Source organism: Diadema antillarum, unplaced genomic scaffold (assembly GCF_040938485.1).
Source record: "Diadema antillarum isolate AM-2024a unplaced genomic scaffold, OU_Dant_1.0 seq00000392_RagTag, whole genome shotgun sequence".
In the NCBI taxonomy this organism is placed as follows: domain Eukaryota; kingdom Metazoa; phylum Echinodermata; class Echinoidea; order Diadematoida; family Diadematidae; genus Diadema; species Diadema antillarum.
In genome coordinates, this window is record NW_027271387.1 from 58,228 (window position 1) to 85,365 (window position 27,138).

Sequence of the window (27,138 nt, forward strand, 5' to 3'; positions counted from 1 at the left end):
TTTTTTTCTTTAAGGAAATGTACAACGTAGTACAAGCCCAGGAAAAACACAAAATCCTTTCTTTTTTTGTCTTGCTTTTGTTTTTTGCTTCTTCTTTTTTTTCAGGAAATGTGCATACACAGGAAATAATGGAATATTTTCAGGGTTTTTTGGTAAGTATTGCGCATGTGCATCTTGTGCTGTCTTTGAGTGGAGGCCAATGATCTATGTGATTCTGATATAGAGATTAGTGGTACAGGCAAGCGTGCAGGAGATCCCCCTATAAGAAAGCAAAACCTAAAATGAAACTGCCGAGTTCGAAAACAAACAAACAAGCAAACAAACAAACCTTCACTCTTGATGAGGATAAAAAAATTTAAAATCCCGTTTTCACTAACATACTGATACATCCATTGTAATTGGCTAGCAATTCCATACAAAAAACTGGAATGTGCAAGAAACGATGTTATTTTTTGGTGGCAGTGTAAATGCCCCTACTCTTATAATGGGATCTCTGCAAATTTCTGTCAAACCATATGCCAGATCTCTGGCACAACATCCCATGAACTGCAGCTTCATACTTTATAGCAACCGATTGACAAATTGCCCTTCACCAACAAAAAAATAAACACCAATTATTCAGTGTTTCAGTGGCAGCCATGGTAAAACTATCATGGGCATACATACTACAGTGGACTCCCATTATAACGAAGTCATCGGGACCGGCAGTTTTCTTTCATTATAACCGAAAAAATAAACAATAAATATACATAGAGTGGATAATTTTGCAGCCTGAATTTTCACTTTGTTGTAACTGGAATTTTGTTATAACCGTGTTTGTTATAACAGGAGTGCACTGTACTCGGGTTGGATTCGAACAAACAATCTCCTGATAACCAGACAGGCTTTGTATCCACTAGCCCAATGAACTTCCATCAAACAGCCAGTGCTGGCTCTAACCCTCACAGCATACAGTAGGAACTGTGTATTTATTCAAATTACTGAATTTCTGTGTTGAGTTGTTTTAATTGCGACTGATTGAAAAACTGAATAATTGGTGCTTATTTGTGTTGATAAAGGGCATTTTTGTGTTCCAGTTGCAATAAAAAAAACTCGATACAAGAAATCATTAATATGGGCTTCATAATTGTCTTTTTTATGCTTTCAAGTCATTTTCAGCGGACAAATCTGTTTCTAATTTTGATGAAACCACTGTTCATGAGGTTTGCAGGGATACCAGTTCTTTGAAAACAGTATTGTCATACTTTGAGGGCTGAAAAGGCATATTTTTAGTGGAAAAACAATCTCTATACTTTTCCTGCAATGGACATTTGAATGTAATACAATTTGGGGGAAAAACAGTATTTTCCATGAAATCTAAAGTACTTTTGATTAAAAAAAAAAAGAGTACACAATACTGCAAAAGATTAACATTTGGTGTGTCTCTGGGTTAGTGTTAGAGCTTTTCTTTGACAAACTTTGCCTTGGCAAAGGATAAACAGATGTGTCCTGTTTCTGATCGACACTGGAAAGAGGAACAAGCTGACTCAGAATTCAGTGACTTTTCCGATTCCTCTTGGCACCCACAAAGCATCCATCTTCTGCCTGCATTTTATACAAATTGTTGGTGATAATAAGGGTACCTATCACAAGTTCTTATAAATACCATAACAGGATCATCCTGTAATTGGTTCTAAGGAAGAACCCAGGAGTGAACAATAGGAGGTGCATTTCTTTTTATTCATTCTGACAGGAAGAGTGAAATGCATGCCACAATATACGAAAATGTTAGTTACGTTATACATTTTATAGTCCCTTCATTCTTGACTTTTCTTCCCTTCTTGGAATTCACCTATTTCAAAGTACTCATAAAATGGAGAGATAAGTTTTCAAATCAAATATCTCTAAATTCAGACAAACAGGCAAAGGTATTGATATAATGTTATAGCAGGGCTGCACACTAACCCATTTTTCCCCCTACTAGTCTAACCTGTCTGTCGGACCAGTAGGTACCAATATCAATATTTTTTACTGTTCCATTCCTGCAAAAGTTACTGGTTCGACAGTGATTTTTACTGGCCCTGGACTGGCAGACCAGTGCCTGTGTGCAGTGTTGGTTATAGAAAGTCTCTCTAGTTTTATTCACCATCATGCTGCATTCATGCCATGCATCAGAAAGGTGTGATGATGCCAGCACTGACAGTTCAGTTGATGTTTTGTTGTGTGGCACCGGGGCCACTCGGAATGCCCTAATTGCTACACTGTACAAGAAAACTCACTGACCCAAATAATTGCAGTTTGTACATGATGTAACTTTCTTTGCAGTAGGTCCTATGTTCACACGTTGATTATCAAAAGTATACAGTAATTAGACCGGTGATAACAGGAACCTTGTAATACATCCTCGTCCACTCATGACATGAATAATCCTTCCTCCAAAGCTACAAATCCAAAATATATTGCATCCTCTTGCTTGGACTGGTCAAAGATTTCTCATCAATCTTGACCATAGATCATTAAATTGCTCTGGTCTTAAAAGAGAGAGGTTAGTGTGCTTTATTGCAAACTCTACAATTTGTATATGGGTCAAAAAGGATCAGGATGTGCTTTTGCGAAAGTGAAAGAATATGTATACTGGTATAGCGTCTCTATCATCTCTATTGACAGAAACAGGATGCGGAGCTGCAGAGAGGGGAAATTTATGTGGTGCTTTCTGTGAACTGCAGCTCGTAGAATGTCCATCTATTTTTCAAACAAAAAGTAAATGATGTTAGCCATCTTTTCACAGGTATTATACAACACCTAAAAAGAAAGTACAACTGTGTAGTTATCCGATTGGTTGATTACCCATCACATGACATTTAGATAAAAGTATCATCGCACGCTGTCACTGTCATCTGTGCAATTTTTTGAGAGCAAAAATGGATAATGCATGGCTGATGTCACCAATTTCCACTGACTCCCATGTAAAACTCACGATTGACTTGAAGTTTTAATGCCACTGCATGACTCTGACGTCACAATACACAAATATTTGCCATACGCGCTCAACAATTACAAGTGCGCTTACAAGTGCGTATTTCATCACTCAGTTTTGTAAATTACTTCAACCGATAGGTTTCACATACAAACATACGCGTACATGGCTGACTTTACTGTGACTGTACTACTCAGTCACCTTTCAAGGAAACTGTTTGCCATTTCTGTGATAAATTCAAGGATTTGTGTGGACCACATCTGTTGATGTTTGAGGTGTTGTATACAACAAATAGTGTATGGTCTTTACTCGTGCAATGGAACGATATTTTACACTTGGTGAAAGATTAGGCTCACTCACTATTCAACGAGGCGTGAATAGAGCGCCTCCATCTTTCACCTTGTGCAAAATCTTGTACCATCGCACTCATGACCATTCACTATCTGTATACTGGCAGCACGACAGTCTGGTCCTCACCCTTTTATCGTGACCTTCCGCTGTTTGGTCAGCGACTGCGACCAGCCGACTAGCTGCGTGTGCATCTCGCCCGAATAGCGCCGCCACAGCCAGCGCCAGCCCAGGATGGTGACCAGCAGCATGGTGAGGATGAAGAGCGGCATCGCCGTGTAGACGTCTCGGGCGAGGACGTAGATGAGATAGACCAGGTAGAGGAGGAGGAGCGTGCCGTAGCACGCCCAGTGGATGACGTTGTAGTTGGCGTGGTAGAAGTGGACGACATTCTTCTCCACCCTCTCCACTCTCTAGTAAGGTGTCAGTGGAGAATCAAAGCATGAGAGAAAGGAATTATGGGAAAATGTGGAGAAAAGGAGTTGGGATGTGCTGCCAATATTTCCTGACACCCATATACATAGGCCCATATACATTGCATATTTCAAGCCTGCATCAGCCATAAAATCTGCCTCTTTTGACAGTCTACATGTTGTACATATGCTGTTCATCACTGCCTTAAAGAGGAAATCTACCCCAAAAATAAATGAACTTTAAAAGAAAGAAAAAAAATTATTCCCTACAAAATGATACAAAAATGACAAAAATCAAATAAGAAATAAAGAAGATGTGACATTTTTAAATTTCATGTTTTTTCAGACAACATCTCTTAACCAGTCCTTATGAATATTCCAATCAGCAAGTTGACATAATTATTCATATTCATGAAATTTTGCAGTACCCGCTGCATGCTTTAAGGAGAAGAACCAACACTTGCTGTTGGGCGGAAGCTCGGTGGTCTAGTGGAGATGACGCCTGTCCGGAGATCAGGAGGTTGTAGGTTCGAATCGTGCTCGAGTATACTGTACGCCCATAATTTCTTTTATCATGGCTACTATTAAAACACTGATCAATTCAGTGCTTATTTACGTCGATGTAGGGCAATTTGTCAATCAGTTGCAAATATTTTCTTGGTGTGAAAATTTTTACACATTTTGTGCAACATGACACTAGCACGAAAGAAATGTGTTAATTTTTGATTAATTGTTTTCCTTTTTCATTAATTGTAGCAATTGTAACAAGAGTGAATTTGCTGTAATGAGGACCAGCTACCTTCTACCAGAGAATTGTATGTGCTCCAAAACTCTTCACAGACATGCTAGCATGTGAGCTGTTTATGTTAAAGTGCAAATGTTTGCCCAATTGTGACCATCTACAAAATAAATAACATGCAAAATTCATCTTACCCAGCCCAGTGTGAACAGCTGTTGGCAAGAAAATCTTTAGTGTTTATAAAAACTAGAAATTTATGAATCTCAAAAGTGGTGGCCTATGACATACCTGAGCAGAACATCGTGACCAACCAAATACCACAATAATCAGGATGCTATTCAACCTTATTCCCCTCTGTACTGAAAAAAAAAAGAAACTATCTCTTTACTTCTCTTTTATCTGGACTGGTTTCTTGTAATGTAGAGAAGGACAATTTGACAAGTATTCTCAGTAAGTTGACAGGGTCATGGAACTCATGAATCTAAAAACATGTGAAGTTTTCATTCCCAAATCTTTAGCTCACAGACCAAAATGAGTTAGTTGATGCTTAAAATCCCAAATGATATGCCTGGGTTTAAAGATAAAGGCCTCTGAAGTTTTGTAATGATAAATCAACTGCATATCATTTTTTCCCCTTTTCTTTTCAACTGCAGATCCCCTGGGTATTCAACGTACTGGCCAAGGATAGAGACATTGAAATCATTTCTGCCTCAAACTGTTTGTGAGTGTCAAATTTGTAGCACATGCAACATCGGCAAATATGGCAGTTTGCAAGTTTCTAACTGAATTGTTTTGTTTATTTGTTTTTTATTGAGATCATACTGAGAAGGCAACTGATTTAAAGTCCTGAGTAAAGTTTTCAGATACATGTATCTTCCCCAAGAATTTCAAAAATGTTCCCCCGTTTGTTAAAAATGTTTATCATGCCTAGGCACCATATTGTAGCCCCATGATATAATACATATGGCCACACTTCAGAAGCCACTGAAAAACACATAACTCTGAAAAACAAACTCTGCAAATAAACATCTGCAACAAGATTCATTCATGCACCATTAACTCACTCATAAACAAATTTTAATCCAATACACCCACATGAGTGTTGATTGTTTCAAAGTACAAGGACTTCTATACCTCCTGTACACTCAAGGGTATAAGTCAATCAAATCCATGATAGTTTTGAATTTTTTCTGCATGCTGATCACTTATTCAGCACAAATATTAGACATGCGCTCTTGGAACACGTGTTTGCACTGTCAAGGCATTGTTGGTGTTCTAACTAAGCATTGCACCTTGTGGTGGTTGAGTTTGGTGTCTCATGTTCGGTAAATTCACCATCACCTCTCGGCCGGCAAAGGTGTTGTCACCGATGCACATCAAATCAGGCACAAAATTTGATGCTTATCAGGGAAGGTGTCGTAATTCTCGCACTCGTATGTGACCAATCGCTCCTTCTATAACAGCGACAACATCCAAGCTAACAGCCTGAAATCTAACTCTGGGGGGCCCGCCTTGCTGATCGATATGTCAAATCGACTGTCAATGTTGCCGCTGCGCTCTCATTAAAGTTGAGGGGTGGATGGATAGGAGTGCAAACTAAACCCTCTTAGCATCCATCAGGGCAAGCAGGGAGATTCGTATCTCTTGGAAGTCGGGTATGATTGGAAGACTAAGGGTTGCGACAACATGACCATTTTCACAAGATCTGGCTGTGGCATTAACTCCCCTGACACCCTTATTACTTCCTTCCTTCCTTCCTTCCTTCCTTCTTTCTTTCAGCCCTTCCCAAGTTACAATCACATGAAGTGGACAAAGATAAAAACATTCATCAGCAGATTTAAATCTATGCTTGTTTGACTGCTACCCTTGACTTCTGAGAATCATGACCAGAGCGCATATGACTTGCTATTAACCCAATTCCTACTTACAAGTCTGATATCCACAAATACTGTGCACAGTACCCAAACAGATTCTAATATGTATTCAATACATAATAATGACACCATTGCCAGAACACTCTCATAAGGTTCCAGACATTAAAACTGGAAAAAAAAAAATATAATAAAATGATCCCGCCAAAAGTGAACAATTTGATATAAAAAATGAAGAATATTTAGAAATTTAAATCTCATAACAATTTAATGTAGATTTTTACTCTGGTGTTTTTAATCAGCCTATCACATTAAAGATTGCTTTATACATTTTTATCTAAACTTCAAGCAGAAAAGATCAAACCTGTGGTATCTGGTGGTAACTTTTCTAACCAGTTTGTGGGAGACTTTGGAAATAAAGGGTAACAAGCTATTATATACCACATGATAACATATGACCCTGGAGATCAAATTCATATATATCACAAGAAAAAAAAAGAGATTTGATGCTTAACAAGTTTTTCTTGTCAATTAAAAATAATACTTGTGACATAATATCTATTCACATGAGTTTGACCATGTACTCAGGGACAAAAATCTAATGGTCTATCTGTTGTATATACTGTTCCTACTACAATTACTCTACCGATAGTGATATGATGACAGCAATAATAATATGATGATGAAAATATAAAAATGATCATAGAAATAACTAGAGTAACATCATCACACAGTATTCAAGAACTGGGTACTTTTTGGAAGCAGTTCTTATTTCTTTAAAGGACAAGTCCACCTTCATATACATAAGGATTGAGAGAATGCAGCAATATTAGTAGAACACATCAGTGAAAGTTTGAGGGAAATTGGACAATCCGTTCAAAAGTTATGAATATTTCAAGTATCTGCGCAGTCACTGCTGGAAGAGAAGACTACTACAGTGTATGATGTCACATGCGTACAACTATAAAAGGAAAATAAAAAGAGAATTTCACAAAACTTTACTTTTTTAATAAAGTGCACATTTCTTCGACTTGCTACTGATGTATGTTAAGGGTAATATTATTTCCCCTGCCTTCTGAAAGAGAGAAGCCAAGTGTTCTTTTGTTATGCGAGAAAAATGGAAATATGTTGAATTTTCTTTATTCTTTCTTTATATCATTGTACTCATGTGACATCACAAGCTATAGTGGTCTTTTCATCCAGCCATGACTGAGCAGAAACTTCAAAAATTCATCAATTTTTAACGGATTGTCCGATTTTGCTCAAACTCTCACTGATGTGTTCTACTAATATTGCTGCATTCACTCAACCCACATGTCTATGAAGGTGAACTTGTCCTTTAAAGAAGACAGCAATAATACACGATATTGGCAATAAAAAATATAACAGTATCATCATCACCATCATCATCATAATCATCATCATCGTGATTTTCATTATCACCAACTCAGGTAATATTGTCATTATGCTGGTAAGTACAGGTGACGTCTATTCTCATCCCCACCTCTGTGCAGCAATTTGTGGTGTATGGCAGTTCATCTTTCTCCGGATCTTCGTCATTTGTGAGGGTGTGTGTGTTGGTGGGTGAGGCCGGGATACCATCCTGCAGCACAGGTGGAAAATGAATGGAGAGTGAATAAGGAGTCTTGTTAATCACATCAACAGATGTACCACAGAAGTCAAGGACACATATTAAAGGCAATGGTCAATGGGCCAGCGTCCTCATTATTTCAAATCAATAGATATTTCCTTCCAGGGGACCAGATAATGAGCTTTTCAATTCACCTGTTTCTGCTTGATGCCTATCAGTATTTGAACAGCTTAATTCTAAAGGGATAGTATAGTTTTGATTGAGATGGGGCTTCAGGTTTCCAACAATTTTGTGAAATAATGACAAATCTGTTATGAAATATGAAAGAGCAGTCAATTCTATGAGGAATTCAAAGTTTATTTGATGAAAATTGGTTATTTTGAAATAGCTGAGATTCCCCCCCCCCAAAAAAAAAAAGAGGTCTTGATAAAAGGTGGGACCCAATTGTTATTAAGCCCACTTTGTTTTTCTTTGTTTTTGAATATCTCAGCCATTTCAAAACCAATTTCCATCAAATAAACTTTGAATTCCTCTGATAACTTTTAAATGCTCTTTAATACTTCACTGGAGACTTCTTCTTACCTCAAAAAAACTTAATATCTGAATCCCCCATCTCTCAACCAATGCTATACCATCCCTTATATACATTTTGCTGATTTGTACTCCCGAGCAAGTGCCTTGTTGACAGGGACATAGTTGGTTGAAAAATATGCATTAAGTCTTGAGCTTTCTTTTCTTTTCTTTCTTTTTTGTCTACATACAGTACAAGAATTGATGGTTTTGCATCGCATTGCAAAAATATATTTTTCAAAACCGTTGATTTCAGGTGTGTGTGAACAGGACTTCTGGAACAAGAACAGAAAGTTCAGCTGTGGAGCCAGCAAACCCCTGAATGTCGAGTGAGTGAGAGAGTTTCGATGGAGGGTTGGGCTGGGAAGCATCTGATCTGAACTGTTGGTGGAAACATGTGATAGTGACATTTTCATCATGATCTTTTAACCCACCTTCCGGCACTGATCTCATTTATATCTTCCTCCTCTTTTTCTCTCTCTCTATTTTTTGAGGACTGTAACTGTTGAGATATCTTCTATTTGCCTTCCTAACAGTAGACGCATATATTTCAATGCTCTTACACTGCGCGGAATCGTGGTGTTCTTTTCATCTCGAACATATTACAGGCAGAATCAGACATTTGGAGCATGTATCTGGAGCCAGTGTTGGTGTTAAACTCAGTAGAACAGGAATATTTTCTCCTTTCATGCAATTCAAAATTCAGCACTTACATGTTATACGTATGTGCTCTTATATACCTGTAAAAGCAAGATGTATTTGCAGCATGAAATTTTTGCAAATTGTCAGTGACATCCAATGCATACAGAGAAAATGAGAACTTTCGAGTGCATTGTAATTTTGCAAATCTTGGCTCACGCACAATTATAATGCACACATAAATTTCTGATTCTCGGTATAACTTTGACTGATATCAACCGCAGCTTTTATCCCCCCCCCCCCCCCCCCCCCCCAGTGATTTCTGGTCTCTGTGTTGTGACACTCAAAATGTGTTAGGATATACACCTCCATTCCTCTGGCGGTTTTGCGGCAATCTACGTCGCCACATCTGACTCAGCACGAAACGTTGAACTCCCCTTTACTACAATGAAAACAAACAGGCATGACCACCCACACACGTTTTCATTCATGGCTATTATATGTTTCATTTCATCCTGTGGTTTGAGAATTAGTTTCCCATTGTTACACCACAACAAAACACTTCCCTCAACATTTTATCTACCACATCCACAGAGACCACTTTTTTTGCTGTATATCTCTGCAATAGGAAATGTACACAGTTTCTCTTTCTCTTCCCTGCGGATATATCATTTGTCTGTTCATCAACACTAACCAATTTCCTTCATATGATCATTCTGTAATGTCTAATACCAGGATGCATGCTGGGCAAATGAATCACTTTATTCCCCTTTCACACTTTCAAAGCACTTGTTTGTATAATGTTTATTATATGAGCCCATTTCTCATCGTTTTGCCAATCTCATCTGCGAAAAAAAAAAATGCTTTGTTAGTCTGAATGCTTCATGTTTGGCCAATCCTGGTACAGCAAGGTCTTTTCCAATTGTGTTTTGCTTGATTCTGGGAGAGTATTCATAGCATGAATTAATTGCTCATTCTTTAACTCACGGTTTAAAAGAGGAAATGCCGAGCTTGACACTTCCACCACTGTAACAGTGCATTCACACACAACAATTACCAGTTTTTGCATCACTATACGAAATCAAGTTTAACTGTCCCTGTTTACATGTGTACATCAAAACAAAACAAAACAGCACAAAACAAAACAATTACATAGCTGCAAATTCATCTCTAGACTGCACATGCTAACAATGAACAGAGCACGACACAAAGTTTCAGTTTCAGTTCTAGCAAGTTTTTCACTTTCAGTAAGTCTCCACTTGTATAAAACACAAATGAAGAGCTCATTTGCAAAAGGGGCTAGATCCACTTTTAGTACTTTAGAGAAAAACTGGTTTGTTTGTGAGAATTTGTACACAAGTGTATGGAAAATCAAAATTCAATTTTGCTATAATTTCTTTTCAAATGGTTGTCAGGAGTTGAAATTTTCACTGTAACTAAATCAAATGGGATTCTATGCAGTGATGCTAATAACTAAATTTTCATCAAAAATGGATGTAGCCCCTTTTGCAAATAAGCTCTTCAAATAAGTATGACAATATCAAACAAATTCACAAATCATGGACATATAAACAGGAGCTCTCAGTACATAATCAGGTGAATAATACATATATTTCATGAAGACAAATCTTTAATTATACAGGTGGAGGAGACCATTGTCAATAAGCAAATCGCTTGATGCTGATAGCGTTATTTAGTGGGATTTTTATGTCTACACGGGCAAAAGTCTTGAGATTTGCATTTCGCTAATTCTCGTCAGTGCAAAATCCCACTTTTGGTAGTGCTTGGCAACCACAGGCATACAAATCTGTTCTGGAATTCTGCCAACAATTTGGGTTGTCTCTGAAATCCCTGGCTATGGTAGAGATATTATTCATGATGTATGACTTTGCCTGACAGCGTGGGATTATATTCAGACATGTTGCAAAATCCGACTGAGAAAACCAGCTGATTGCCATGGCAACAGAAACCAGTTGATCACCATGGTAACAAAAACCAGGCTGGAATTGAGAATGTGGCATGTGATGATGTGAACTTTTAGCCTTTCAGCCTTGCAAATACGCCATCTGTGGTTAAGAGCTAGAATTGCCAGAAATGTGGGATTTTCTCTCAAATTGGTTTATTGTGCTATATATACAATGTATGTATCATATATCAATACAAGTTTAAAGCTCTCCCCTTACCATGTACATTGTATGCTTGCTATCTAAGTGAAATGAACAATCCGCGATATACTTGAAATGAAGTGCTTGTACCCCATGTGTAAGCCTACTCCCCCTCCCCCCCCCCCCCAATTTTCCACAAATAGCATCATTTTGCTTAACCTGTTGAGGATGGACTGATTTTGCTACGACACGCATTTCCCATAGACACCTGCCAGAGTATACTTGGGACTCGTCCTCGACGGGTTAAATTAACGACTCAAGAAAGTGATATTTGTAAACATTTGTTGCCATTACATACTCCTTGACCTTTACAATAGCAGAAGCTATATGGGCAGGAGAGTATGATAATCATTCAAATACTGGAAACTTAACTGTTTTCTAAATATGAACGTATAATCATGCATATCATCCTCCATTTAACTGAACCTTTGTGAGTGATGAGGAATTGATGGGATGAATTAGATAATTTTTAGTCATATTCCATGAAATATCATTGCAAGAGCTTTATGTTGCCATGGTTACCATCCTTCTTTATCAAAGAAACTTTATATCAATGTTGCAGAGTACTGACAATTGTTGAAATCAATGGTTCACATACAAGTTTAAAATGTAGTAACAGTCATTTGTACATCTTCTTAATGTTAATGTTCTGCAAAAGCTCACTGGTCTTTGCTAAAGAGCAGGTGAAAACCCCATGAATGCATAAACTCAAAAGTGAATACATGACATAACAGTCAGAGGTAGTCTTAAATGAATCTTTCACATTTACAACTGAATTACATGTAAGATTGAATTGCTGATGTATGGCAGAGATGAATGTTATATTTGTCAAAAATGGCAAAAAATATCCCAAACCACCCACGCACTATCTAAAACCGTTAGTGCTTTACCTTTCCAAAAAAGGCAAGCTTGGTTGTGCAAGTTTGCAACAAAAACAGCAAGGCTCAGTTTATGCAGGTCAAATGAATGAATGAAAGCTTTCATGGCAGCCACAGAAAAAGTGAATGGTTTCTTGCTGGGGTGCACTATAGATACATACAACTGCATCCTGTTGCCATGGAAATCTACTTTGTTCTTGGCAATATGTCATCCCTTCATATTATTGGTACTAATACCATTCTATCACTATTATATTTCTTTCTGATTCCCCATTAGTCTCACATAAAGTGCTTGCTGTTTCTCACAACATTCATTTTTTTTTTTAAATTTTACTTCTCCCTTGCAAAGCACTGACTGCATCTCTAAACACTCTTCCACCAAGCAACAGCAGCAGAGGAACCAATGTTCTTACAGGAGACCGAGGACCGGTAGTTCCGACATGCAGGTGTCACGCTGAACTTCCTCTGGCACCTCTTGCAGCTGGAATAATTTTTTGAGTACTCCCAAGTAAATCCTGCTTTACACCGGTAGGCAAACATCCCCCCTCCCCCTATTCTTCCCACGTGCATATGTGCACTTGGGTTGATGTTTGGTATAAACACCATGGTGCTCCACTGAGCCCTTCTGCCTTGCCCCCTTCTTTCCATCTTTCCAACAATTGCCTGAGGGTATGACCTTACCCTTGGCTACCTACTCAGATTCATCATCTTTTTTGTATGTCCACACATTCACCCAGCCCCTACCCCCTCTTTCAGCACTACCACAAAAATCCTGCCAATACAAATTTCTTTCTGTATTCTTTTCATTTTTCCCCCTTCAGCTTTTTAAGATTAAGTCTAATGTTCCAATTCTTACTGCCTCGCTCTGCCAATCCTGATTTTGATCGCTATTCTTGTCATTCTTTATCTGGATTATGTTGCCTTGAAGGCTACAAGCTGTTAAGCCTGGGCTTACTAAAAGACGAGGAACAATACATAAGAAGACATGGGGAAATAGCTGGCAGACCTCTGTAATGTTATTGGACGTTGACATTTATTCAATTTCCCCGCTCCTAATCAAAGAAATCAGACGAACACGATTCTTGCACTAATGGCTTTAATGCGATACACCCACTCGCTCCGAGATTCTGGCAGCGTCCAAAAATAGTCGCCACAGATTGACGTGGGGCAGGCAAACGATTGAGTAAAATGTCAGACAGATTTGGTAAAACGTGCCTAAATGGGACATGATGATGGAATCTAGAGCGTCATAATATGCAATCACTCGCTTGCTGACATTTCACGTCCTTCTTCGCGTGTGAGTGACCGCAAGGAAGTGAAGATTCAGTCCATCATGTGCCGCTCTGTAGCGTCTGTGCGCGGTGCTTCCATCAAGCGCATTATTACACCTCGGGCAGTTTGCGCATCTTGGAGTGTTTGATGTTCCTAAATTGCACGGTATTAACAGTACACTCCCTGGTTACCTCGTAACTTCTTACAGTAGATTATCATTAATCTTTTTTTTCCTTTTTTGTCCACACAACCCATTCAAAGCTGCATGGCATCAACTCGATAGTACAAACACATTTCTCCTCTCAAAAGAATAGGCAAATTTACCCTTGAATTGGGAGGACATTATAAGAAAGTTCTACAATTCTTTGCAATTACAAACACATATACTCATGGAGAAACTATTTATGTAATCTATTTCACAAAATGTATGCTAATGCTAACTGACTTATCCAAGTTACTGAATAGAAATTTGAAATTTGCCATGAAATGGGAGGGGGGGGGGGTTGCCTCTGAACTTAAACTCACCAAGATAACAATGTTTCTGTTGAAGAAATTACTATTCCTTACTATTTCCTATACATTTCTATGATATATTTCAAAAGTAAAACCATGTAACCACACTGTGTCATACATGGACCAATGCAATGATTAATATCCAGCTCAAAGCAATAAAACATCACAGCTCACATCTGCCACATCTGTAACTATGGCAAAGATCAAACACTAACGAATCACTCTGGGATCATCTAAGCTGTTGCCACGGCAGTCATGATAATGACTTCAAACATTAAGAATTTGATTACAACAATCTATTAGATTTTTGAAACTGTTCCTGAAGTTTTTTCCTGCAGGAAAAATACCAAGTGTGCAATACAAACATCTACTCTTTAGCTTGGTCCTTGTAAAATGTATGAAAGAAAGTATCTAAACATTGCATTGAGCAATCTATTGAAGTTCAAACCAGAGAAACAAAGATTGTGATAGTCATCAACAGTAATTGTTAACAATTTATTACTTAGTATTATTTTTCTGACCTGTCACACAAAATCTTGTAGAATCAATACACATTAGACACCCTTCCTTGCAGCAGTATCAAATGGGACGAGATATCATCATTCTCACTGTACATCTCATTAATCATCACCTGTACCTGATGGAAAATAAAATGTGTCACCTGCAATTCACCATATGTGACCCTGCATCACAAAACGAACAAAAAGTCGCTAAACATGGATTTTCAGTTAAGGGCAGATTCTGAAAGAGCAGACTCTAAGCTTTAAAATGATGTATAACTCCACTCAAATGGACTCCCCTAACCTACCTAAATATTGGAAAGAAAGCACACACTCTGGAAAAGTGTGAACTGAGAAAAGAGGCTCTGAAGTACAGGGTCTATTCAAGAGTGTTTAATCCTTATGTAGCTGTGCCAGCTGTGTGATGAAAGGGACAAAACACAGGATGTAAACCATTAGAGCAACAACAATGAAGGGATATGGATTAAGCTGAAATTGAGCATGCTCTATTTACACATTCTGTCCATGATTAATGCTAACTTTCAAAGCAGTAGCATTATCCATTCAAAAGATATTAAACTTGGAAGTGAGGAATGTGCTAACGATTTCAAAACATGAAAAGGGACCTCTAAGCTATCCCTGATCATTCTACGCTCCCCTCAAAAAGAGTAACAATATAGAAAAACTGCTGAAAACACACTTTCCCATTCGTGTTATGATCCCAAACTAAAGAATAATGTAGTAGAAGGATAGTTCTTTCAGAAAATATGAAAAACTCATCATTGACTCGGTTGACCCATTCCATCTTTTTTGAGTCCTCACGTAAAATCAAAGGCTGCGACTTTTGTTTTGTTTTGTGGTGTATGGTCACGTGTGTTCAGCTCGTTTTCATCCATAACATGATATATATGCAGCTACACTGACTCTTGCCATTTGGGGTATCCATTATCATTTGAGGTGTGATTGCTTTGAACTTTGACCCTCAAATGTTTTGACACATATCATCTATCAACTTTCTTTTACCACTGGGGCTCATGTTTAAGGCCATCCATGATGGGTTCTCTGTGGTCTTACCCCTGTTCAGACGCAAGCCAGTTTATACCAAAACACGATAAAGAAATGTATAAAGAATCATTGTAAAGCCGACAGACGGTTCAGACGCTAATCTCGACGGCTCTGGAAAACGTCGTATAGATGTGCAGTTTCTTAATGCGCATGCTGTTATGGTCATGAGTGACAGGTATAGGGTCACCGTTTGTCCGCCCAGTTATACCGTTCTGTGGTCCGCGTATGTTCAGACGCACAATGGACATGATGGAATGCTGATTCGTAAATCGAGTTCTAGTTCAAAACCATGCTCTGACCGTCGTTTCGCTATAAGTCATTTCGTTATACATCGTTTTGTTAGTCAGCGTTCAGACGTATAAATTCATTGTACTGCTATACCGTTTTGGTGTAGCTATACCATTCTAGTATACAATTTTGGCATCTGAATACCCTGTTAGTTCTGAGGGAAGCAGCTTTCACAATGCCAGTAAAGTGATATCTACAGTACCTCAAGCCCTGGATCTGGGTCAAAACCTTGAGGGGGTCACACTTCTCCCTATATCAACTCATTTCATCGCTGTTGATGTAAAGTGAAAGTATCCCTTGAAATTATGTCATGCAAGCTAGATCAAGTGCTCATAATTCAATTGCAATGTTGGCCTACTGTTGCAGTATCAATTAAATGTTGAAATATCTTAAAGACTACATGTGTGCAATAAAGTGGTGCATACACTTACCACTCCACCCAGCTCCCAATGGGAAAATGCATGATAAAATGTTATGAAAAAAAAAAAAAATCTGAATTTGTTTGAAAAGGGATACTGCATGGTAGTAGAAATTTTAACACATCACACTTTTGTCACATGTCGCATACATGTAGTATATTCCTTCTAACCCCCTTAAAAGCAAATAAACTAACTCTGACTGAGATGAAATAGATGTAGAAATAAATCACAGCAATACAAATCATTTCGCAAACTCCACATCCCATTCCCATCCATCTGCCCTTTCACTTCTCAAAAATGTTAAACATGATATTCTCATAGCTCAAATTTAGACAATCCTGTCAAATTGTAACCAGAGATGATCCATTTTCAAAATCTCTGCCTGCATTAAGATTAATTCCCACGGCATGAACATCTTGGCATATCATGACCTCATCTTTTGACCTCTGACCCCAATGTCAAGCATCACACCCTAGATCAAATCTTCCCTCTCTTTATTCCACATTAAGTACTTTACCTTTCAGCAGCCTGTGAAAGTGCATATAATACCACTCTAGGAGTGGCTGGTACTAAATATTCCTGTCTCTTTTTTTAATACAAGGTTAACAAGGCATATCCAATTAAGAAACATGAACACTGTAACTTATAAATCAATGAATGTACCCTGTGCACAAAATTTGGTTTGTAGCAGCACGCACCACTCGCACATTCTGGACACACTCTGATGTCATGCACATTCCAAAGTCTTCAAAAAGAAACAGATCCATTTGTTTGCAGGTGTTACATTAAACACACACACACACACACACACACACACACCAAAAGAAAACAGGCAAAAACAAACGATATGTCTATGACACTGTGCTTTGGGGTTGCAAGCAAAACTTAACAAAGTCTATAAAAGCTATTTATGAAGTACATGTATGTAATTAATCTCCATACAATCACTTAAAGGACAAGTTCACCTTCATAAACATAAGGATTGAGAGAATGTAGCAATATTAGTAGAACACATCATTGAAAGTTTGAGGAAAATCAGACAATCCGTTCAAAAGTTATGAATTTTTGAAGTTTTTTTTGCAGTACCCGCTGGATGAGAAGACTACTGCAGTGTATGAATAACTTAGATGTCACATGCGTACAACAATATAAGAAAATATAAAGAGAATTTCACAAAATTCCATCTTTTGAAAAAAGTACACATTCCCCTGACTCGTTACCGATAAATGTTATGGGTAATATTATTCCCCCTGCCTTTAGAAAGAGGCAAGTCAATTGCTCTTTTATTATGCGAAAAAAGTGAAAATATGTTGAATTTTTCTTTTATCTTGTCTTTATACTGTTGTACGCATATGACTCACAAGCTGTAGTACAAGTGTAGTCTCCTCATCCAGCGGTTCCAACACAAAAATTTAAAAAATTCATAACTTTTGCATCGATTGTCCAATTTTCCTCAAACTTTCACTGATGTGTTCTACTAATATTGTTGCATTTTCTCAATCCTTATGTTTATGAAGGTGAACTTGTCCTTTAATGAAAAAAAACTTAGGAGTGATAAAGAGTTAGAAATAAACATCATAAATGCTTTGGTATTTGTCAAACCTGACAAAGATATTATCTACCGTTTGCAGATTTTAAAAAAAAAATCTGGCTTTAGAGCTTCAAAATAGTTCTAAAATGTGAGTTACAGATAGAAACAACCAATGCGAAAATGTTAATCAGCACAATCAATGTTAAGTATTGTTGAATACAAAATGTGAACAACAGTTACTATAAAATTGTTCCTAGAATAAACCATCTACAGTTATGGTTCATCGAGGAAAAATAGTGATTCTTCCTACATTTTTTAGGCCTTACATGGTAGGATGTTTTGTGATACAACTGACCTACACATAGGTATCCAATGTGCTCACTTGAACTTTTTTTTTTTTAAATCTCTGCTCCCAACGGTAAACTACAACATTTTACCAAATAGACATCATATGAATTCAGTCTATATCATTGAAAATGAACACATTTTATAACAGACATTAAATAAATTTAGTTTATCATCACAGAAAATTACAAAATATGTTTGAAAAGGACATAGAATGATTGATGAATAAAACCACAGAAAATCACAGGCACACCTGACAAATCCTTGATGGTAACACTATACAAAGGGGATGCCCTTCATCAAATACTAAGCAAAGGGAATGTCTTTGAAGGTACAGCTTACAGTGTATATCCTTGATGGTAGCACTATACATGGGGAATATCCTTCATGGTAACACTAAACACAAGGACTATCCTTAAAGGACAAGTTCACCTTCATAGACATGTGGATTGAGTGAATGCAGCAATATTGATAGAACACATCAGCAAGATTTTGAGGAAAATCGGACAATCCGTTAAAAAGTTATGAATTTTTGAAGTTTCTGCTCAGTCACAGCTGGATGAAAAGACTACTATAGCTTGTGATGTCACATGAGTACAACGATATAAAGAAAGAATAAAGAAAATTCAACATATTTCCATTTTTCTCGCATAACAAAAGAACATTCGACTTCTCTCTTTCAGAAGGCAGGGGGAATAATATTACCCTTAACATATGTCAGTAGCAAGTCGAAGAAATGTGCACTTTATTCAAAAAGTAAAGTTTTGTGAAATTCTCTTTTTATTTCCCTTATATAGTTGTACGCATGTGACATCATACAATGTAGTAGTCTTCTCTTCCAGCAGTGACTGCGCAGATACTTAAAATATTCGTAACTTTTGAACGGATTGTCCAATTTTCCTCAAACTTTCACTGATGTGTTCTACTAATATTGTTGCATTCTTTCAAACCTTATGTACATGAAGGTGGACTTGTCCTTTAAAGGACAAGTTCACCTTCATAGACAAGTGGATTGGGTGAATGCAGCAATATTGATAGAACACATCAGCAAGAGTTTGAGGAAAATTGGACAATCCGTTTAAAAGTTACAATTATTTGAAGTTTCTGCTTAGTCACTGCTGGATGAGAAGACTACTACAGCATGTGATGTCACATGTGAACAACTACAAAATATATAAGAAAGAATAAAGAAAATTCAACATATTTCCATTTTTCTCGCACAACAAAAGCACACTCGACTTCCCTCTTTCAGAAGGCAGGAGGAATAATATTACCCTTAACATACGTCAGTGACGAGTCGAGGAAATGTGAACTTTTTCAAAAAGTAACATTTTATGAAATTCTCTTTATATTTTCCTTATAACGTTGTACGCATGTGATATCATACACTCTCGTAGTCTTCTCATCCAGCTGTGACTGTGCAGATACTTTAAAAATTCATAACTTTTGAACGGATTGTCCGATTTCCCCCAAACTTTCACTGATGTGTTCTACAAATATTGCTGCATTCACTCAATCCACATGTATATGAAGGTGGACTTGTCCTTTAATGGTAACACTATACATGGGGAATATCCTTTAATAGTTAACACTACACAAAGGAAATATTCTTGATGGCAACATTACACATGAGAAATATCCTTCATGGTAACACTATACACAAGGAATATTCTTGATGGTAACACTACACAAGGAATAACCTTGATGGTAACATTAAACACAAGGAATATTCTTACTGGTGACACAATTACACAAAGGGAAATGTCCGTGATATGAACTCTAGATAAAAGGGAAATATGCTGCATGTGCAGAAGGCTCCCTATGCACCTTTAAAAAAAAAGAAAAAAAAAAGAAAAAAGTTTTCAGGAACATTCGTCTCTATGGTGTTATACTCAGTCTGCCTATTTTCCAAGAAGGAAAAAAAAAGGACATCTAGGTCCAAAGGTAATAAAGGGAATTCCTACTCTCACCTACTTTGGGGAAGGAAGATTTCTGCTTTGCCCAGATTCCAATACTCGGCACTCTTAACCTCTAATTCTTGACCGCTTTACGAGCAATACCACAAGGAATCACACGTAGGATGCAACGTGCCGACAGCTTTTGCGTCTTAATTCAAGCGGATTGACGGCTAGTGAGAGTACAATCAATATCTAGGTACTACGACAGAGCTGTACTGTCCTGTTTTTTTTTTTCCTACTTCTATTTCTTTCCTTCATTTGAGAGAAGAGAGTGATCTACTCTTTCCCCCTTCTTCTTTCTCTGCTGTCCTTGTCTGTTAAAATCATGTCACTTCAGCATGCATTCCAAATGACTAAGAGTAGTTCTGTTTTTATTGACATACAAGCAACCCGTGTAGAATGCGCTGTCTTCTAGATGACATGAAAGCATAATGCACTAGACAAAACAGAGAAAGGCAGCAATTTGTATGGACAGACCCCCACCTCTCCAGTGCCGAAGCTAATGCACTCTTCCTTAAATGCTATTTGACATCAATTTGAATTAATCTTGGGAAAATTCCATCGGGGAAAGACACATATGTACAAGTCATATTAAACCCTTCTTTGTCCAAGCACTACCAATACTGCCAAAATGAAATTCTACAGGCAGGCACCAGATTTTCTTTTATTGTCATTGGGAATGACAGGGAAGCATATTACATCTGCTGTTGTTTTTGGTCTTGTTTTCATCTATATATAATAACAGTGATATCAGAACTGTACTTTCAGTTTTAATAATCTGAGGGTTGGTCCCTGGCATGCCAGAGCAGAGCAAAACAATGCAGATATGACTAAAATTAGTCATGCCCTTTGGACGATCTGGCGGTTTGCTTTTCTCAATGGACAACATTTTGGTAGCAATGCCAAGAGGGTTTAATGACATTTGCTCCTGAGACAATTGCTCCTATGAAGTATCTGCACACTATTAAAGCCAAACATAAATTTTACCCACAAACATAACCTTAACCCTAACCCTAATCCTCACATCAAACTAAACCTAAAACCCTAGCTACCACATCCCTAACCCTATGTCCTTGAAGAAAATGAGACTGGAGCAATTGTCGCAGGAGCAAAATATCATGTCACCACCAAGAGACACATCAATGTATTTGTTTCTCCTGCAATCACTCCACAACCATGTCTTTTCATCTGCGTAGTAGGGTGCTGGACCATTTTTTTGAGCCCATAAATACTTTTTGTGCCACTGAGTCAAATGTGCACAAACTTCACACAAAAACCTATGGACAAGAAATTAATACAGTACGCAGAGAGTTAATCAATTCTCCTGTATGTTTTCACCCAGAATGTACAATACTGTAAAAGTGGAAATTTTCACGGTGTTGAAATTTTCGCGCATTTCGCGCAATCAGAAACTAGCGCGAAAATAAAAGCATGCGAATATTTTTGCTTGCCATATGTTCCTGTGCGTGATGTCTTGATTTCGCGGAATTAAAAACACGCGAAACTCTTCTCACCCGGCCAAGCGCGAAAAATTAGTCGCGCGAAAATAAAAGCATGCGAATATTTTTGCTTGCCATATGTTCCAGTGCGTGATGTCTTGATTTCGCGGAATTAAAAACACGCGAAACTCTTCTCACCCGGCCAAGCGCGAAAAATTAGTCGCGCGAAAATAAAAGCATGCGAATATTTTTGCTTGCCATATGTTCCTGTGCGTGATGTCTTGATTCCGCAGAATTAAAAACACGTGTAACTCTTCTCACCCGGCCAAGCGCGAAAAATTAGTCGCGCGAAAATATCCACTTTTCAGTACATGTCAATTCCTTCATCTTTATCTCTCTCACAGCAATCACTATTTTACACTTTTAAAAAGTTTCAGTGTGACATAATGACAAATCTGAAATCATTTGATGTCAAGAAAAATTTCTTCCCATTAAATGTGATTCACTAAGTCACTGGAAATCTTAAAAAGATTCCTGTGCAGGCCTACAAAAGACTTGTCTGGTTTTAGTATGTGTTTGTTTGTTTTTTCCGTGTAACTTGCATTTCTATGTGAAAGGAACCAATATCCATATTCAATGAAGGCATGAGTAACTGTAGAATTCCATAACTTTGGTATTTTCCATTTGTTTTTAATGATATTTGAGACATTGTTTGAATTCTTGCTTTTCTGGTCTCTAAATTCACCCTAACAAGGGGCATAGTTTCTTTACAAATACAACTGTAGACCAGTCAGGAGCACTAACACTTTCTCTGTGATTATTGAAGTCTCTCATTTTGTTTGTTCTTTTTCTAAATCATGCCCGTCTGTCCATTTACATTGTATTAAAGTGGAATTATATAAAAGTTTGTCAGATGAGAAAGAGTACACATGCATCTTACAGCACAGCCGTGAAAATTTGATTAAAATCAGATACAGATTACGAAGTTATGAAATTGTGAAGTTTCACTAATTTTCATAAAACACTTCTTGAACAGTCAATATGAATACGCACATGACTGAGTTGTGGATGTCACTGCCTTGCAACTTGCCATATAGTTTACACACAAAATCTTGAAATTTCTTCTTTTTTTTTTGGGGGGGGGGGTTTCAAATGTAATTACTGTAAAACAAGGAATGTTCGCGTGCATTTTAATTTCACAAATTTCGCAAGCGCCAAGATTTGCAAAATTAAAGTACACACGAAAGTTTTTGTCTACACTATGCATTGAATGCCAGTGGCAATTCACGAACATTTCATGCCACAAAAAAGGCCGTCGGCTCCAATTTGCGAAAATTCCATGCCGCGAATATATGTTTTACAGTATACCCTGGTCTCAAATCCTAATATTATCTGATGGATCATTACCTTGAACTTCAGTCAGGAATGATATTGTTTTACAACTTCATATTAGAAAAGTTTAATTTTCATCACATTTTTTCACAACTTTTTGTTAACAACCAATGGAAAATTGTGAGGTGATGACATATCAGCTATTATTAACTCATTTGCACAGTCATATTTATCCATTCAAGACAAGTCCCGAGTATACTCGGGCAGGTGCTTACGGGAAATATGTGTTGTACCAAAATCAGCCTGTCCACAACGGGTTACAACTGTTGGAGAATCATTTTGAACAAAAATAGCAAAACTTCACAATTGTTAAACTTCTTTCATTCTTATCTACTTTCTCTTTTTAGATGTATTTTTCACTGACTTGGACTTTCCCTTTAAATTGAATACCCAAATGAACTTTCATTTCACCCCAGCCTTCTTTGACACTTTGTCACATGGACCAACAATACAGTGAACTTCTACCCAATTGACTGAACAGACACCACTCATGTTTGCTTCAGGGGAACAAAGCACAGGGAGAAAACATATCATTAGCAGAAAAGAAAGAAAAAAAGCCACAGAAACCACACCTAGCAATCAAAAGCAATGTTCTGATTTTTGTTTTCTATATGGATATTAAAGTCAAATATCACCTACTGGTTGGATAAACATGATCACAACAAAGTGAAGTAGACTACAGTGTCATTCTCATTGCAATTAAATATCATGCGAGAATTGTTTCAGGTCATGATCAGGATTGTGTTCTTTTAATTTGCACGACTTGGGTCACAATCCCAATTGCACGACACCCGTGTACAAATAGCGCAGCTTTTTGAAAAAAAGACACCAAGTTGTACAGTGAGAACGGTGACCACAAAAAATTTCAAAATTTTACATATCCCACAATGCACTGTGCGTGTCGCTCCTTGCTATTTCTTTCTACCAGCTGTGGGGTGCCATGGTTATTGAATTGGCATTGCAACATAGTAAGCTGAGGCCCTACCATGAATCATGTACGTGCCCACATCAGCTCTACGCAAATACCGTAATTGTGACCCAAGTTTTGAAATTTTTTACAGTGAAAACTATGAATCGAAAAGACACAACCCTGATTGCGACCCAAATTTCGAAATTTTTGCAATGAGAATGGCACTTCCTTGTATTTCTAATGTTCTCCCATGGGCAGAATATCATTCTGTGTATGCTGTGGGCTTGTTGGTGATGTTGCAGAGATGATATCATGGAAAATTTATCTCCAGAATGTATCACAAACAAGTTCAGTGTACTGTAAAAGTGGTTTCTTTCACGTACAGAAACTTTCGCGGTTTCCATCGATGCCGACTTTTTCGTGTGTGCTTAAATTCACGGTTGGTAATGATAGCGTGTAACAAGCGACGAGTTCAAAACATTTTCGCGTGATGTTAAATTCGCGGTTCAACCTCAAAACACGAAAAGAGCAAAAATAAAACCACCGCGAAAGAAACCACTTTTACAGTACACCCATACAATCATAGACCAATGTCACCAAACAGACCTTTATAGTCTCACATGTAACCTATTCTGAAAGTGTGTTCCTCACAAGGTTTGGGTATTTAAACCGACCAGTAGTGCGTGTGTCAAAACGAAATGGGGTTTCTAGTCGCATCACATAAACATGGATCATTAGTTACTCTACTTTCCTTCACACTTCCCAGATTTCATAGCAAATTTTGTCATGCCTTGCTGCCCCCGTAATGTGACCTTTTTTTCACAGCACAGCGGGACTGATATGACTTTTGTGCTGGTACGTGTATCACACTGGCATGGTAAGTAAAAGGCAAGATCTACCTTTCTTGTCAGCTATACATGTAACTTTACCCCTGCATTTCCATTAATCTGGGAGAAAAGATCTACAATAGCAAAGTGTAGTAGTCTCTTCAACAAGCAATGGCAGCACTGAAACTTTTTTTTTTTTTTGTAAACTTGGGAAAAAATTGCCTGATTTTCCTCAAACTTTCATTGATGTGTTCTACTAATATTGTTGCAATCCTTCAATCCACATATTTGGGTGAACTTGTCCTATAATGTAGGACTACATTAATCATAAGTGGGAATGTAATCGAAAGAAGGACCTATATCAGTGTTCACTTTCCCATGATCTTTGACCTCTGACATTTTCCTCTGGCAACCATGCATGTGACATCATTACACTGAACCATAGGTAAAGCAAGCACCATCTTGTACAGCGAGATTCAATTCATATACAGTTCTGGTTGAGGTGAGGATTTAGCCTTTAACATTTTGTGAGATATTCACAAACCACTCTATGAGATGTCAAAGAGCATGCAATTCCAAGGGGTATCATAAGTTTATTTGATGAAAATCGGTTTTGAAATGGCTGAGATATCCAAAAACAAGGTGAAACAAAGAGATCCTAATAAAGTTGTGGCATGTCGCCCTTTATTATTAGCACTTTTTTGGATATCTCAGCCATTTGAAAACCAATTTTCCATCAAATAAATGTTGAATCCTTCTTAAAATTACATGCTCTTTCATATTTCATAAGAGGCTTTTCATTATCTCACTTAGGAATGTTCAAAACATGAATCCCCACCTCAACCACTACTGTACAGTCCCTTTAAGATTGCTCGTCGATAATTAGAGTTACACTGTTATTAGGCCTACTGATAGCTCCCAAAAACCTCACATGGATTAAACTCAAACAAACATACACAGTACACAATCAAGTACCTACAAATGTATGTAATGCATGCACATACTATAGCTTGACAATAGGCTTGACATTTGCATTATGCTTGAAAGTAGATTTAAAAAAATCCTAATTTAGCTTCCAAGTTGCTTGTGAATACGATTTAACACTAAGCTTTGCAGCAACAAACAGTACCTCCTCTAACTGTAATATGTTACATTTCACTATGGAGCAATAGAAGTCTCCAGCAAACATTCTGACTGAAGTATCACATTACTGTAATATATATCACATAGTCAAAGGCTAAATCACCATGGAAACTAGCAACAAAAAACTTACTGGGTGTGTGTGTCAAACAAACTAAGAGTGTTTTGTATCACAATCGGCACTGTGTGTGCACAGCGCAGCGAGTTGCCAGGCATGCAAACATTTGGAAGTGAACGATGTGTCCACAATCTCAACATAATTGTTGGCCTGAAAAAGTGCATGATAATCTGCTGGCAAGGGTCTGAGGGGATACTTTGCCCCTCCGTGCCCTCAAACAAATCAAAAAGTGGCCAACCTGCATGTCCTCAATCCCGGGCTCGAGCAGATCCAGCTCCACGCCAACACTCGCATCCTGCACACCATTCACCTTCGCCAGATCTTGGCCTTTTCCCTCCATCGTTGTCATGGCTCTGTCCACTATGATGTCAAACTCTCACACAAGGTGTTCAGTAACCCAAACAAACTTGACAGGAATTACCCTTTCAGGACAGCCAGCACGCAGTGAGCCCAGCTCTAGAGCGTCATTTGGTACACTGCCAATCTCACTTCCCTTTTTCCCTCCTGGTAAGGCGCACAACACAGATCAGCGAACTTCCCCCCCAAGCTAGCTCCGTTACAACTCCTCTACATATCAATTATAAAAAATAAAAAAAAAATAGTTCTTGGCTCAACAGCTGCGGGTCTGACTCCACACACATATGGAATGAGCAAGCTGAGCGCAAATCAGTATAGAGGGCTAGAAAGTGATCGTACAGGATCAGAGTGAGGACAGACACAGCTGTAGGCTTTGAGGGGAGGTTATACCACTATTGGAATGGGAAATAGCTTCCGTTCGCCTATCGCTCAGTTCCAGAAATCAAAACTTTCTACAAGGACAACATACTTATTTGGCCGACATTTGATAACAGAGGTTGATGCCAGTGAGGAAGGATAGGCCAGCCAGCCCTGTACAATGTATTTCCTGGGACCTCTCTTGGTTTCTCTCCTACCCCAGGGATGCCAAGTTCAAAACTATTTTATGAGTGAGATTTTCATGACTCGGCATCTCGGCATGCGAATGTGCACGCGAGCGAGGGTGTGGGAGTGGTTTTTCCCCCCTGTGGCCTCCCAAGGTAGGGAGCTTTTTCAATTTTTAGCTCTTAATGGTGCCATCAGGTGCATACTTAAGTGACTATTTTTTACTTATTTTGGAAGACAAAAGGGAAATATACCTTCATTTGCAACTATCACTTTAATCTTTTGAGCTATACTCATTATTATAGGCCCAAGTTGCAGACTTGGCCCGATGCGTGAGAAAAATGGGTGTCA

The 27,138-nt window shown here is 38.0% G+C and overlaps 1 protein-coding gene across 1 annotated transcript in view; it reads right to left on the reverse strand.

Moving 5' to 3' along the window:
• LOC139731983 (solute carrier family 28 member 3-like) overlaps positions 1-26,323 on the reverse strand; it is a 51,145-nt gene extending 24,822 nt beyond the window's left edge. The window contains exons 1-3 of the mRNA XM_071642856.1: positions 26,126-26,323; positions 7,832-7,930; positions 3,434-3,717 (exon numbers count right to left, since the gene is read on the reverse strand). Of these exons, the coding sequence (XP_071498957.1) occupies positions 3,434-3,717; positions 7,832-7,930; positions 26,126-26,236 (494 nt within the window). The 5' untranslated portion in view covers positions 26,237-26,323. The remainder of the gene's footprint in view (positions 1-3,433; positions 3,718-7,831; positions 7,931-26,125) is intronic.
• Positions 26,324-27,138: the final 815 nt, after the last annotated feature.